Below are 16,238 nucleotides of genomic sequence, written 5' to 3' on the forward strand. Positions count from 1 at the left end.
ACTCAATGAAAAAGGTTGAAAAACACCGAGTTATCGTAACCGTTCAATATGTCAGAAGAAACTTTCCCTTTCATAAAAATAAAATTCATTCATAATTTTAAACGAATTACTTCAATATCACAAATAAGTTTTGATAGTACAGCGATCTTAACACAATTTTGAAGGCGAAAATGAACGACAGTATTGTTTGTAACGGTCGCCAGACAATTTTTCTTCGCAATGTAATTACAACGGAAAAACTCCATGTTATTGTGTTATTTCAATCGATCCCTCTTATCAAATGATAATAGAATCCACCATTCACTTTCACGCTTAATTTTTTAATATTTATTATTCGTACGCGTGCCACAAAATACTAGTGAGGTTACGGCCGAAGTTTTCATCTCTAAAACGTGAACGTCGAGCGCCGCTGTCTTGTAAGCGACGCTCGACGTTCACGTTTTAGAGATGAAAACTTCGGCTGCAACCTCGCCACTATCTCGATTAAAACGTTATCGCAATTACATTTACAATACGTAAGCAACCCGATTCTGTCGGAAAATAGTTTACTTCGATACTAGATGTCGCCACCAAACACAGAAAAAAGAAAACGTATAACTAAAAACAAATTTATTAAAACCGAAAAAGTATTCATAGTATCATGAATGGCGAATAGGTACAAAATGACGTAAATAAAGTGAAACTATTTACAAATGAATGGCTTTGTACAAAATGTTCGACGTTTCGTTTCTTACTAGTGGACGTCATAGGTCCGGTGGGATCTTCATGTGTCCTTCCAAAACTGTCTCTCAAAGGACCTTTTGTTTTCTGTCGAGAAGGCACCAGCACCGAAAGACGATGTAGGGAACGACGGCTAAGAAGACGTAAGGCAAGACGACGTTGAGTGCGAAGGCTAGACCGTAAAAGAGATATATGTTGGCTTTAGGGAGGACAATTCTTTCGGACAATTTCGCCACGCTCAAGGCCAAAACGGCGCACGCCGCTTTAGCGAATGGCGGGAATTTTACGGAGGAGATTCGGGCAAATAGGGAAGAACTCAATCCCAGCCCCATGCCCAGGGCGAATCCGCAGTATCGAGTCATGGAAAAGAAGGGAGTAGTATCCAAATGAATGTATTCTTGTTTGGCGCACCATTTGACTGCTCTGTCCACCGACCACATGGGGTTCATGCCCATCAGCTGCAGAACCGCGTAGGTGCACAAAGCGCTGGAGAATAGTCCGATAGTCAACAAAACATAATGCTTCAGTTTTAATCGGTCCAAGTCGATCTTGCCCGCAGCCATGGCTACCAACACACCTGAAAACGAAAGCACGGTTAGCAAACTTCTTTAGTACTACACAGAGAAAGCCGGAGGAAAACACTTTACCTATTGCCATTCCTAGAACGCACTGATGAGGAAAGTGAGCGGCGATGAAAACTCTAGACAGGCTGACGGCGGCCAACACGAGTGTGTAAGTGGACCAACACATGGACGACAGCACGCTGCTACGGAAATAAATATTAACGTTTTTGAATGCCAAATCGAGACGAGAAGAAACGAAAAGATAAACAATGCTAACCTGTTCTTATTAATGGCCCCGACTTTACGGAGAAGAGACTCTACCACTACGTACCAGAGAGAAGCGGAACACATGGCGTGACCCGAGGGACTACCTACAAAATAACCGGAAATCGCCGCTTTAATTTACTCAAGAGACAGAAAAACAAAAGATAGGAGAAAAGTTACACTCACCGGGTCCCGTTTCGCAGGTGAGGAAATACTGTTGGATATCGGGTAGTCGAGAGCCTGTACGATTGTATACGCCCGTCTCGTGGATCCACCAGTAAGGTCGTTCTCCGTGCAGCATCCTAAGGTAGAGAAGACAACGAATTAAAAGATTGGAAGAAAGGGAAAGGCGTTTCCTTTCGACCATCACTCACCATTTCAGAACTTGGTTGGACCATTCGGCTACGATCGAGACGAAAAGGATCTTCTTTCCCAGGGATCGATCGAAAGACAGAATCAGAGGAGCGAAAAACAGAAAGGCATACCGAGGATCAAACACATTAGATATGAGGAAAAACAGTCCACTCTGCTGTTGGAATCTGCAAAAAAAAAACGCCAAGAGTTAGCGCGGGTCGAGGAAATTAACCCGAGCCGGAAGAAAATAATTCATCTCGGACTCGTACCTGATCTGCAGAAGGTGGATAACGGAAACGCTGTTCTCGTAAACGAGGTCCATAGCATCGGACACGACGGTCTCCATCTGTAAAAGACGATCTGGAAAGAAAACCACAAACGGTCGATAAGAAGGCATCGGTAGGAAAAATGCCGCACGGCCGGCTGAGGGAGAGATACTCACCAGGAGTCTGAGAGAAACGGAACGAAGAAGCGAATTGAGCTCCTACGGATTCGTCGGCGCTTATATAACGGCGAGCGATTAAAAAACCGATCGTTATCTCGCGGGAAAACAACTCCAACGAGATAACCTTTACGCGTTCAAAGGTGAGCTGTTGCCAGGGATGGCCCGCCCCCCTGCTTTCGACTGTGGTGGCATCGATAACCGCATCGGATTCCTATTGGTCGAGCCGACGACGACACGGGTACGCGTAAGCGCGCGCCTTCGCCGATCGATACGGTAGTGTTTACCACATTAATTTTGGCGGTTCGCCCGACGACGATCGATCGATCGATCGATCCGGCGTTATTTACATTTACGTCGTTAATAAACGTGGCCGTTTCGAACGAAGGTCTATAGAAAGTAAGGGCTGCGAGATCGAATTCACTTCCGCTTTCTCTCCGGAAGTGGAATCCGAAAGAGGACCGGAGAAATTTTGGAGGACGTTCGGGCGGAAGCGAGGGAGGGGAATCGATTCCGGAAGTTTTTTTTACGTCCGCTTCGGTCGGAAAACAAACACGAGTTGCGAAATGTTTTGGACGTCGCACTTTCTCCCGCCGACGTCACTTCGCCGCTCGGCGCACGTGACGGAAACACTCGCCCGCACGCGGAGGTCTCGTGATAGCCTCACTCTGGCTCGAGGCCACGGGTACGATCGTCTGTGGGATGTTTTCGGAAGACGCGGAACGCGACTAAGCGAAGGTCGGAGACGTTAGCGAACAAAAAGATACAACGCCGATGGCGGAGTCACACGTTAGAAACGTGAGGAAAAAAAGAGCCTCGGAAAGAAACGCTATCGATACGAGGAGAGGAAGGGTTTAAAGTGTAAAGATCGCGGAGGGAGAGCGTCACGGTTCCAAGGTCGAGCGTCCTCGACACCGATAAACGACCTCCTTAACTGCGATTTCGTTGGGTGAAAACAAAAACTTCCGAGCGCGTCGTCAGGCGACGGATTCAATATTTACGACCCGCACGTTAGTCGACGGTTCGGGTTCGATGGCCAAGACGTGGGTCCCGACGCTGGTTACGACGGGAACGTCCGTAGAAGAGCGATTTTCCACGAACGTTCGACAAAGGTCGAAGTTATCGAATAATCCGTTTGTTTACGGAAGAGGGAGTACAAACCGTCGGTTGCCAAGGGCAGAACGCGACCGACATTAAACGAAAATAAAAAACGGAATGGAGTGGAAACGAATCGCGTAATCCTTAATCGAATGTTATTAAATATCGCGTTAATTTACGCCGGAAAAAGTCTAAAGGGAAAACTATTTGATTAGATGTTCGAAATCCAAGGTCCTTCTTTATCTCTGTTATTACGATTCTCGGTCGTTACGAAAACAAACGATTATTACCCTCCGAGAAGAACCTGCCGGAAACGGAATTTGTTTCGTTGTCGCTTTTCTAATCGATTCGTTCCGTCCCTAACGTCGTTAATTAATTAATGTATCGTCGGAAAAGAGGGACGAATTCGGCATCCGCAAAATTTCGGAATAGAGCCGAACGATGGACGATCGATCGATTCGCGGATCGAAAGGAAAACGCGCCCACCCATTTCGCGTCGAATTTTCTCCCAGTTTCTGGGATGCCCGTCCTCGAATCGGGGTAACCTTTCCCCTCCGCGTTTGTTTTCCCGAGAGATAAGGGTTCGACGTCACCGGAGCGGAGTCCGATCCGATAAGAGAGTGGTTTCCTCGGATTCGACCTCGCGTCCGATAAACTCCTTTCGTCAACCGCAAATCGGGTCCGATTATCCGACCGCGGCGGATTTTTTTTTGCCGTTGTTTTCCATCAAAAAGAGACTTCCAAACAGAATACTTCGCAATTGGACTTTATTGTAAAGCCTATCGTCTGCGTGTCTTTCCGATTCCGCGTTTGCCCGACAAAAGATGCTTGGGCTTGAGGTTCGGCACCATCCGGTCGGCTTCTCCCCGACGTCCCAGACGATTGGCCGGGACGCGACTCTTCCTCTTCAGCTTCTCGGCCTTCTTTTTCGTCTGAAAACGTAAAAGACAAGAGTGAATCCGACTTCTTCGCCTCGAGGGCGCTTTGGCTTTGGTCTCCACTCACCTGTCGGTCCGGAAGTCCCGTCTGATCGCGCGGCATCTTGGAACTGCTGCGCACTCGACCCTCGGAGTCGGTCCTCCTGCGCTTGACCGACGGTGCCCGGCGCACCTCCGAAGCCGCCCTGGCGTTCTTCATCTACGATTACCAGAAAAACAGTTAAAGTGGTAGAAGCGCCGACGGGAAACGCGGAAGAACTTACCTCCTTCTCGTCCAATTCCACTCCCAGATCCTGCATCTGTAGATGCAAACGGCTAACGCTGCGATTCCTCTGTCAACGAAAGAGACTGAATTTAATACATTCCTCTTACACGAGGAGGGACGCGGGATTTTCAGGAATATCCGTGCCAAGAGCGAGATATACCCACCTTCTGTCCGGCTCGAGGCAATTTCGGCTTAGACGTGTTCTTAATTTGAGACTCCAGCTTGGCCACGAGCATTCGCTCTTTAATTCTGGAAGAAAATGTCGGATGTCAAACGCTTAGCGTACGATCGAACTGACGAATTCCGAAATGACTTACTTTTTGGCACGCAGTTCAATCTCTTCGGCTTCTTCGTCGCGTTCGGGCGGCAGATAAAAACCCGCTTTCTCTCTCAACTCTTCTTCCTTTTCTAGTTCTTCCAATTTCTATGGAGAATGTTTTTTTGTTTGTTTTTAACAAACGCCAATAGCGAAAAGAGAAATAGGCGAAAGCGTTCTTACCTTCATTATTTCGGGATCGACGAAATCGGCCACGTTCTTACCATGCCAAATTTCCGGAATGACGTCGTATTTTTCTCCTTCCGCCAGATCATAATTTTCTGGAAGATCAATCAGAACTCGTTAAAATTCTTCGTTTCCGGTTCGGAATCCGTACCGCAAAATTCGTCTCAAACGCGCCAAACGGAGATGATAAATTACAACTATCCCAGTGATAAAGATATTGCCACGAGAGTGATTGGGAACATCGATTCGCAATGACGAAAAAAAATGAAGGTTTAGTGCCAACGAAAATTCGAATTTATTACTAATGGGTGGAACAGAGATAAATTTTCGTATATATTTATAATTTCGTTCTGGTATTTTGTTGTGCATTCGAACATATCGGAGCATACATAAACAAATAATGTATTCTCTTCACGCAACTAGTGTCACTCTACGACGAAGGAAACAAAACCTGACGACGTCCATAAATGGGGAGGAGGAAAAAGTGTGCACGTGTCAGAAAACGTAATCAGTTTTACTTTAGGGAGCGTCCATTAATTACCCGCACAGTTTGAGAGGGTGTTGTGAAAAGTACGTCATTGTACTGTACATGATGACAGATCGAGGTATTGTCTGAACGTTTTTAGTGGCATACGTATTTGTTCATATAAAAGTCTAGTTTTTAGTCGGTAAACAATGAGAAAAGAATGAGAACTTTTTAAAATTATTTCTGACAGGGGAGTTCACCAACTATCGTACACACACTTAAAGGAGAAGACGTTTGTCAAAAGGGCATCATTCTACTGTATATAACAGGGAGGAAAGAGGCCAAAAATTGTACAGTACATTAACGGACGATTCGTTAACACTTAATATTCATTGGAAAAGAAAATTTCCAGTTTTCCAGACGATTCGAGACGAGAAAAAAAGGGGATTTGAGAAAGAACCGTCAGAAACATTGAAGATAACGTTAATCGCATCGCGTGACATAAAAATTAAAGGCAGAAAATGTGTCGCTTCTTTAATAACGGAAGAAAACTGTGAACAACATCTAATGTGTTCGATTGCCTAAGAAACCGGGCTTGGAATTGTCGCTAAAGAAGCGACGGCCGGACAGAAAGTTCTCAGTCCATTTAATTTTTTACACGCTTCGGCGCGGAGCGACACGGCGAACAGTCGCGCGCGACCTTCGATTTACGCGACAACGCCCGGGTCGGAGTATCGCCGATAACAAAGACGGCGAACCCGGTATCGGCGCGACCTTCGGAAGACGATAAGAATGCTGCGGGGATGCCGCCGAACTTTGTTTTTGTTGCAAAATCTTCCGAAAAACGAAACCCCGAACGAGTGTCTTCCTTCGTGACCTTCCAGTTGGAGATGAATGTCATCCCCTCGACATGTTTACGAAAAAATGACATTCCTTACTATCTATGGACGATTAATCGCACACTTCTCGCCGGAAGAGCACCTCGGATTAGCGGAAGTTTTGCGTATTGTACGTCGTTCGACCTATAAAAATTTGAATACGACCCTCGATAAAAGTCGTTCGCGTGCTTCGAATATGGCAAGAAATTAATATCGAGAAGCTTTTAGGTACGTTAAGTACCAGATATAACGCACCAAACATTACAATGTAGTTGAGAAAATGACGATAATACAGAACAAATTCCGATGCTCGAATCCACGGATGCCTCGGAAAAATCCGCAGAGTTTTCCGTTTCCGCCACCCATTCCGGAATAATAAACACGCGTATAACGGAATAATAAATAATGTATATCGTAAAAGATTACCGATGGTGTTAGGAAATACAGGAATTTGAATTTTTTAAAAAAAGGGAGGGGGACCCTTCCCCTTTCTTCGCTCCGATCGGAATGGAGTCGTCCTTCCCGCCGACGTGCGCCGCATCGAATAGGCTTTATTAGCGAGGGCGTAAAATTAAAATATAGTGCGATGCTGTATTATGTTAGTAACGGTAATTGCCTGTATTCTATGCTCAGAGTGAGTTAAGTAAACAATTTTTTTTTTTTCGTCGTACAAGATATGTAAATTTTCTGTTATCTCATTTGTATTAGTTTAAAAAAAATTCTCGAACTGCATAATTTCGCGGACAGATCATTTCCAGTTTTCTTATATTTTAAATAACATTACGGAGAAGGGAGACATTCATCTGAGAGAGGAGAGTACTGTCGAACCGTTCGCGACCGTGCAACAAAAGGAAGATTATAACTCCCGAGTGGTTCCTTCGAAAACTGTTCCGCGATTCATCTCGGCACGAGTCGATTTAGCTAATCTAAGCAGCTGCCTTTTTCACGCATAAGCTATTTTGTTTCAAAATAACGCGTAAACACACGATTCGTTACGTCAACGTCGTAATCAATGTTACTTTGGCAATAACATTTAACGACTTCAGGGATACATAAACGAGAAAACTTAACGATTATGATTTATTACGTAAATATGACGTCTAAACAAACAAGAGTTACTAACTAACTACTTTGTTTATGCTCTTCTGTTCTTAATAATAATTTAATGCATTACGGTAACGCATCAAATTCATTATTTTATCGAAGTACATGTACTTCTCTCTGGATTACCTAATTGGTTATCGTTATTTAGGCCTACTACGAATTTAGGAGAGGCAACTGCTTCAGGAATTAATAATAAAAAGAGTTTTCTAACAATAAAAACCTAAAAATACTCGTCTATATCAGATCGCACGTAACTATATTAGTGAGAAACGTTGAGAATGAATTAACCACCATCCAAAATTATTAAAATAAGAAGAGATAGAGAGAGAAAAAAAAACTCCGATGACAAGCACTGGGGAATACGTGGAGTGTTGTAGAAGATCGAGAAGGTAAGACGAAGTACCGTATATTGATATTATTATCGTCTATCGACGTACTTCATTCGATGACGTCATAGTCACTAAATGTGGTCGTCAATGTTTTGGCCGAAATCGTATCACCTTCACCGGCACATAAATGAGGAAATTAAACGTGTTAGTATCATATTACATCACCGCTGTCAACGCAAACAAGAATCACCGATTATGACGTCATTTCCCGAGAAAACAAGTTTAACGGCTACGGACAATAATATGTTTTCGAGAAATTTCGTGAATATATATCATGGTTTATCGAGAATAGTTTCAAACTCAATGACTTAACAACAACGGCACACACTCGCAATTTTTGATCGTTTTAACAAACTACTTATCCGAACGTCATCGAGGGTAAAGGGCGTTCGATTGCTCGGAGAGATAGTGTAATGAATTTTATCGCACGCCGAGTAATCACTACGTTTGTGACCTAGAAGCACCCTTTAAACAAACAAGCTCCAAAGACGAACGCAGAAAGTTTCGAATAAATAATATATGCATATGTATTTTCGAGAATTTCAAAATGAATGAGCGTAAATAAAAATCGAAGATTACAAAATTTTAATAAGTTACTGACATATACGTAGCATTGTCTTGCGTAAATACAACGTGTACGAGGATAATCAATTAGCAGAAAAGTAGATACTGACGAAAAATAAGCCTTTCGGCTTCCATTTACAAATAAAATAATCGTTTTTTTTTCAACGTGGAATCAATTTAAGTTATTGAAAGAGAAGAGCTGCCCCCACTTACTCGCAAACGAATTTATTTAATTTCATCGAGGAAAGGCTCGTTAATTGACAACCGACGATCAAAAAACAATCGATAATAATACATAATTTCAAATAAGTCTATCTTTTTCTTTCGTAATTTCACGTTATTTATTTGTTTATGCGTTTGATTATTTCCCACGAGTTCCCAATTCTTACGGATCTGAAGATAACGGAAGTTTGTCCTACATTCGTTTCCAGTCTCAGCGGGGTGTACCGTTTGTATTAACTTATATCGAAGGCCCAACTTTAGTCCTACAGAATTTCACGTGTTCTTCTTCTTCTTCTAAGTCTTTTAACTTTTATGATAAATGTAAATTTGGCGATCAAATACTTTCTTGTATATTTCTCTTTAATTCAGTATTTGTTTTGCTTGACTGGTAGCGTTAAAGTTAACGTTCGTTCGTTTGCCGCTAATACAACGGTGTACTTTGATTTTGTTTCTTCGAGAATTTCTGATCTTCGTACTAATCGATAAATTTTTTGCGAAGGAAACAGATAAGCCTTGCACCCACGTGATCCTTTCGTGCAGCGAAGGACTCTCATACTTCCTACGATGTTACTTCGGTCACTTCGTATCATTCATTTCTGTTCCCATTTCAAAATATGTTTCATCCCACTTTCTGTAAACAAGGATCATTGCATACTCCGCTTACAAAACTTTTGTAAGCGGAACGTACAGTACAATTATCTCGAAGATGCGTACGAGAGGTAAATCTTTCGTCCGTAACAAAGTTTGCCGAATATTTACTTAAATAATTTATTCAACAATAAAATTTTCCACCTCTGTTGTTTCCTATGACTTATCTATAAAAATTCTCACATAAACGAAAACGAAAGTTTGGTAAATTCTATAAACTAGCTAATCTATTTTTTTTTTGTTTGTTAATCGACAGGAGAGATTATCGTAGTGAAATTGAAACTTCTAATGTAGATATATATTCATTTGAAGGCAGAAATAATGTAAACTGTTTGTCAGATTAACGTAGTTTATTAATCTGATAAATACATATACGCTGTCCCAAAAAATGTACACACATTTTAATTTCAATGATTACTGTATAAAAAGTCAGTGTTTATCAATTAACACAGTTTATTTTCAAAAAGAACTGTGTGAAGAGAATCTACAGAAATGAATAATTTGTAAACACCTGTTTTCAAACTGATGACCCTTCTTCTCCAGGCACAGCTGGCAACGAGAAGCATCGGAAAGGAGCTGGCAAAATTACACTTTCTGGTCCAGATTAACTTCACTGAGAGCATGGATTCTTCTTGGAATGTAAGTCCATACATTTTGCTTCAAAATGTATGCACCTTTCTTGCTTTGTGGCGGATCGTCTGAACATTATGAAGTTTTATCTGCTTCAAACTAATTTCTTATTCGAGTGATGGTAAGTCGCTAGGTGGATCTGTTTGAAACTCCTACTGACAATTTAGGATAAATTTCCTTTGTTTGAAGCGTAGTCTAGCAAAAACCATTATTTCAAATCGGTTAAACATGAAAACGGGAGAACATTATAAGATTTATCAGTCGTTAAAGTGTGTGTACATTTTTTGGGGACACCTTGTACAGTACATGTAGCCTAATTATCGATTTATCCCTGTCTATATTGTTTTTCTTCCCCAGTTATTTATATAAAGAGATAGGCAAGTTGATAAAATTGGGATTCTCTGATTTTTCATTTAAAGCTGATTGTAATATCTAAGCAGATGGCTGTTAAAAATTTAATACTTTTTCTATGCGAAATCCTTTCCCAAAAAATTCTCGAAAACGGAAGTAGATAGAACCAAACAGTTTTCTTGTTAGAATCTTGTTTAATTATTCTATTAACTTACTGTTAAAACTTTTTAAAATCGTACGTTAATAGAATAATTAAACAAGATTCTAACAAGAAAACTGTTTGGTTCTATCTACTTCCGTTTTCGAGAATTTTTTGGGAAAGGATTTCGCATAGAAAAAGTATTAAATTTTTAATGCCATCTGCAGCAGATAGTGTGCATAACCAAATAGATTACAATCAGCCTTAAAAAATTGTTAAATCATAAATGTATATGTTACAAAATAATTTGATATGTTATCTACATAATGGATTATAAAAAAGTGGTTAACTTCGAACAGGGTTAAGATTCAATAGATTTAATAAGATACATTTTATCAACTTACCTCACTATTTGAAATAAGCTTGATATCACTAGAGGCCAGTAACAACATTAATCTACCTCTCTGAGGGATTTGATTTTGGGTCTGAATCCCTAACAGACATGAGAAAGGGAACTTTTATTGTCCGCAGGAAAGTTAAAAAAAATTAACAGGACCAGAACGGAAACTATTAACTATATACAGCACATAATAATGTTATTCATTCATTCAATTCCATGCATATTTTAAAAAATAAAACGTTAAATACTTTTTATATCAAGTTCAAACTCTCATAGCCCTCTATGAGACATTATTATTATATTACCTATAAGTATTATATAATAATAATTATTATTACGTTGGGTTTAGTGAGTTATACTGGGTTGACACCCATGGCTGTGTACTATGCTTGACCAGAGTCAAGACAGCAATCAAAACAAGACAAAAATTGTGTGTATTCAGGAATTTCCTAACAATATGACATGTAGTCAATATAGTGGTGTATGTGTTTCTATTCAATTGTAATGTTCCCAGGCTTTTTTGTGTGGCGTGTGTAGTATGACACGTGTAGAGGCGAGAACGACAGGTACAATAAGCACCTTATCCCTCCTCTACAGATGCTATTTCCTGGGCGAGTTCTGTGTACTTGCTGATTTTTTCAGTGCATGTGTTTTGTATACTGTGTGTGTGTTTGGAACAGATATGTCTATAATGTATGTGATTTTATTGTGTCTGTCAATGAGTGTGATGTCTGGTCTGTTGTGGTAAATTGTTTTATCTGTGATTATGGCTATGTCGTAGTACATTTTGTGCATTATTATTATTAGCATTTGGCATAATTAAAGGAAAGCTTTCTTAGGTATATTATTATTTTATTTTCGAAAAAAATATTTATGTCCACCTCAACGAATAATTTAATATTTTACCAATATACCATATCTAAGTAAAGTTATTTATTGAAATCATGTAAACTTTGACAGAATTTTAATTACTGATACTTTCCAATTTTTTAATTCTAGGTTATTATATTTATTTTACAATATCTTATCATTGTAATTGTCAAGAAAAGTAAAGTATAATTCTAGGAATATTTTTAGATAATTGTAATCCAGTCATTATTGCTTTATATAAAAATTATTCTCTGCTTGGTATACACACACACACACACAATAATAATAATAAAATACATACATACATATATATACTCTCTCTTCAAGTACAGTATTTACTATAAATTTATATAAGTTTGTATAAAATCTTATCTACTGGGACAAGATACCCATATCAATTTATCTCTATTATTTCATGATGCCTTAGCATATCTAAATTAAATTGACTGTTTATTAGAATAATCTAGTAATCCATTATGATTAAAATTCCTATTGCTTAATTTAATCTGTAAGATATTGAAACATTTACGCACAGAATTTCACGATATTTTGTTTTTATAAATATGTAGCTATTAAAATGCTGTTATTAAAAATACAATAACTAAGGAATTTTTTGGGTGCTAATTGTAAATTTGTCATTCAATCAAGGAAATATTTAAAAGTTTCTTTTTATTAATGCAAATTTCTATTAAAATCTGTTTTAAATAATGTTTATAATCATGAAATATTATCTTGCCTGGTCTCTATTTTATACTTGTAAGATATATAGGACCTAGTTCTTAATTTGACTAGTTTCCAATATCTCTGTAATTTTTAACCCAATTGAATAAACAGTAGCATTTGTAGTCTTTTTAAGATCAAACTTACTTGACTAAACATTTTTACTTTTAGTTTTCATCTCTTACAGCCACACATCACAATTTTACAATTTTTGGAAATTTGGCTAACACGCAATCTTACTTTAAGCATTAAGTAAATCAAGTAATTACTGTAGTTTATGTCAATACAATTGTGTTTTTTTTTTTTTATAATTTGCATTTTATTATTATAGAATTTTTAATGAAATAAAGTTAAGTTTAAACTTCTTATTATGGCTTTGTTAAGTTTATTAGGGATCTAATGAGTCTTTCTAATTGAAGGAAAAACTATTTTTTCAATTAAAAAGACTCATTTAGATGTATCAGGTTCCAAATAATTTATGTCATTCCTTTATCGTATTAAAAGATAAGTTTTTGCCATACATATCTAAAATTTTCTTTTTATTTATTTTGTAATTGTTGTAAACAAGACTTCCATAAACTTTTTATAATATAAGATAGTATTACTGTAGATTAAATTATCCTTAGATATAGAAATGTTTTGATCAATAAATATTTTTTTACACAAAAACTAGAGCTATAAATTTATCATCATACTACACTTATTATTGAGGATATTTCTAGAAGCTTTTCCAAAACATTTGTTATTTTAAAATAGTAAACTTATTATGTTATATAAATTGCCAACGATTTCTATGATCAACAAAGTTTTGTTACATAATTTTAACATCTGTTATATATATTTTATTGTTTTTGCTCTTAAAACACTGATTTTTCACATACAAATAAAATTTCTTACACCTAATAAACAATTTGAATAACAAAATCTTTTAACTATTATTCGAAATATATTCTATATAAATATATTTACTATTGCAATAATGTAACATAGTATTTAATAGTCGTAAGTCTTTGCATCTTTTAAACTACACATATACATATTCCAACCAACAAGTATTTTGATTTATTTCCTTTCGTTTGTTTATAATTTCTTCTGTGCAATGACCTTCCCGATTATTTACTGCTGTCTTTTAAGAATAAAAACAGATAAGGCTCACTAGTCTACGATCTGTTGTTTACTATATAATTTACTCGTTATATATTAAAGAAACTAATGAAGCATAGATATTTGGATTGTTCTCTCTTCTAATATATTATGTTTGCACTAGCAATAATTTTAACTTAATGATAACTATAATGTTCCTTAATATGTTTGTAAATTTATCTTAAAATCACCATGTATGTATATTATCATCAAATTATCATTTTATATTTTATAATTTCTTCATAAAAAAGTTAGACTTTCAAATGATAAAATGTTTTCATTTATTTTAAAAATTTATCTTGAAAAACTGACTATAAAAAACAAACAAAAACACCATTCTTGTTATACCAAAGGAATTATTTCTTTATGGATTACCATGAATTAAAATAAGAAAAATTTATTATTTTTAATTTATAACTCCAGTCATGCAGTTTATTTCCTGTTATTTCAATAAATGTTAGGAAGCAAGTTACATGGCTAATATAACTTCTTGAAGTAACACTAACTTCTTGGCCGAATAAAATTATTTTAAGAAATTATAATTATCCATATTTGAATGAAAACATTTTTTTAACTTCATGTTTAAATCAGCAAAATAATTGACAATTGGTCAATACTAACCTTTAACTTTAGTTATCATTTACTGAACTTTTTTTCAGAATTAAACAATTTAGATTGTAATATAAAATTTATTTTTAACTAAACCATGTTGGGTCATATGAATCTAACAATTTGCATTTTAAATTATTCTTTTAGTTAGCTAGAGATTTGAAAATTTGTAATTCTAGGCAATGATACTGAAAGATAATACAATAGATAAATGTAAAAAGCAGCCATTCTATCTGTCATATTTACATTTTAGCTAGTATTTTGCAATGATCATTGCAGATAGAAGTTCATGTAAATTTTGACTTAACATCTGAATTCAATTTAAATAATATATATGTTACGGTGAAAGACCGAAATTAGAGAATGTGGAGATTCTCCAGTGAATGACGTCACTTATGAGAGCCTATTGGTGAAAGACTGAATGTTTGGTTATATTATAAATGTTATGTTAGGTTTAGGTTAGGTATAGGTTTGTTTTAGGTCAGGTAAAAAATGTCCCTGAGAGAAGCAGATGTAAGTAATTCGAGAAGTGGAAGGCAAGACTATATGCACTGTAATTGCAAAAAAAATTATTCCCCGACTAAATGCTAGGAACAATATTTTTATTTAATATTCACATCAGTGCATGCTGAATGTCCGTGTAAGTGAGGAATAAAGATATTTAGCAAATATTTCGTACATACACGAAACGACTGTGTGAATGTTGACATTCACCGGAGAATCTCCACATTCGCCAGATTTCAATCATTCACAGTAACATATATATCCATTATTATTTATTGTAATGTGACATAAGACAAATGATTTTTAAATATCCTTTATACACAGTATTTGAAAAATCTGTCATTTATAATACAGTAGAAAGTTGTTAATCCGAATCAACTGGAGACTGGAGTTGTTCGGATAACCAATTATGTACGAAAAAATATATTGATCTGTATGATGTTCAAATTTTTCTCCGTCGCGTGTCGCTTCGTGTTGAATTTTCGTCGATTTTAAGCCTAACGAAAATTTTTAAATATTAATCGAGGCTATTGTATCATTAAAAATTATTTCTTTATTTTGTACAAACCAAATAAATATATTGAAAAATATAAAAACATGAAAATTATACTTTAGAAGTAAATCTAGTATCAAAAACGTTCGATTCAGCACGACACAGTCCGATTGAAAATTGTTCAGATAACCGGGGTTCGGATTAACGACTCTCTACTGTAGTCATGTTTTACTATAAAGTTCAAACTCAAGGAAAGAGGTGTTCTTATTTAAATAAATCCAGATAAATTACAAAACCATTATCTAACAATTATACAAGTATCTCCACATATCAATATATAACTGGTCAAAATACCATAATTTTTCTAGGAATTATCACACCCACAGACAACACAATCACCAGCCAATCGACGACTTTATTTTATCCAGGTATGACCAATTATGTATTGATATTAAAGATACAGAATAAAAACTATGTATAGATTAAAGATCATAAGTATCTCTACTTTAAATTAATAATCCATTCCTGAAAATTACATATTGTATGAGGAAATGCTAACTAGGAGCTATTTCCAATTATTTTAAATGGAAAAAATTATGATTTGTTGCAATATCAACCCAAAACACCAATCAACATCTCAAAATGTAACCAAAACACAATAAAAACATATACAACAAACTATCATATTATGATATCAAATGCTTAAAAAATTTCTTTCTTATCTCTAAATAATTATTATGGATGTTAACAAACAGTTGTTTTGTAACATGTATGACCTGTATATTGTATCATATAAATATTACTTTATAATTTGGAACAACAAATAATATACAGAAATAAAGACATTTGTTAAAAAAGATGAAAAATAAGACGATCTAAATGTTAGTGTTTAAACATTTTAAAATATAAATTGCAACATGCCATATTGTGTTATCTAAATGTAAATAATAGACTAGCATTTC

General features: G+C 36.5%; 2 protein-coding genes across 2 annotated transcripts; both read right to left on the reverse strand.

The window, feature by feature from the left end:
* Positions 1 to 594: 594 nt before the first annotated feature.
* On the reverse strand, positions 595 to 2,639 carry G6P (Glucose-6-Phosphatase). The gene is made up of 7 exons (XM_067265069.1): positions 2,344 to 2,639; positions 2,171 to 2,261; positions 1,922 to 2,086; positions 1,734 to 1,849; positions 1,561 to 1,654; positions 1,368 to 1,486; positions 595 to 1,297 (listed from the first exon to the last, which is right to left on the reverse strand). Exons 2-7 carry the CDS (start codon positions 2,245 to 2,247, stop codon positions 789 to 791), a joined length of 1,080 nt encoding a protein of 359 aa, XP_067121170.1. The 5' UTR covers positions 2,248 to 2,261; positions 2,344 to 2,639; the 3' UTR covers positions 595 to 788.
* Positions 2,640 to 4,191: 1,552 nt separating this feature from the next.
* Positions 4,192 to 5,272, reverse strand: LOC136970624 (GTP-binding protein 4-like). The gene is made up of 6 exons (XM_067265070.1): positions 5,144 to 5,272; positions 4,962 to 5,068; positions 4,809 to 4,893; positions 4,643 to 4,711; positions 4,447 to 4,578; positions 4,192 to 4,373 (listed from the first exon to the last, which is right to left on the reverse strand). Exons 1-6 carry the CDS (start codon positions 5,147 to 5,149, stop codon positions 4,221 to 4,223), a joined length of 552 nt encoding a protein of 183 aa, XP_067121171.1. The 5' UTR covers positions 5,150 to 5,272; the 3' UTR covers positions 4,192 to 4,220.
* Positions 5,273 to 16,238: the final 10,966 nt, after the last annotated feature.

The sequence above is a fragment of the Centruroides vittatus genome, unplaced genomic scaffold (assembly GCF_030686945.1).
Source record: "Centruroides vittatus isolate TY-2023 unplaced genomic scaffold, ASM3068694v2 contig_2066, whole genome shotgun sequence".
NCBI lineage: Eukaryota > Metazoa > Arthropoda > Arachnida > Scorpiones > Buthidae > Centruroides > Centruroides vittatus.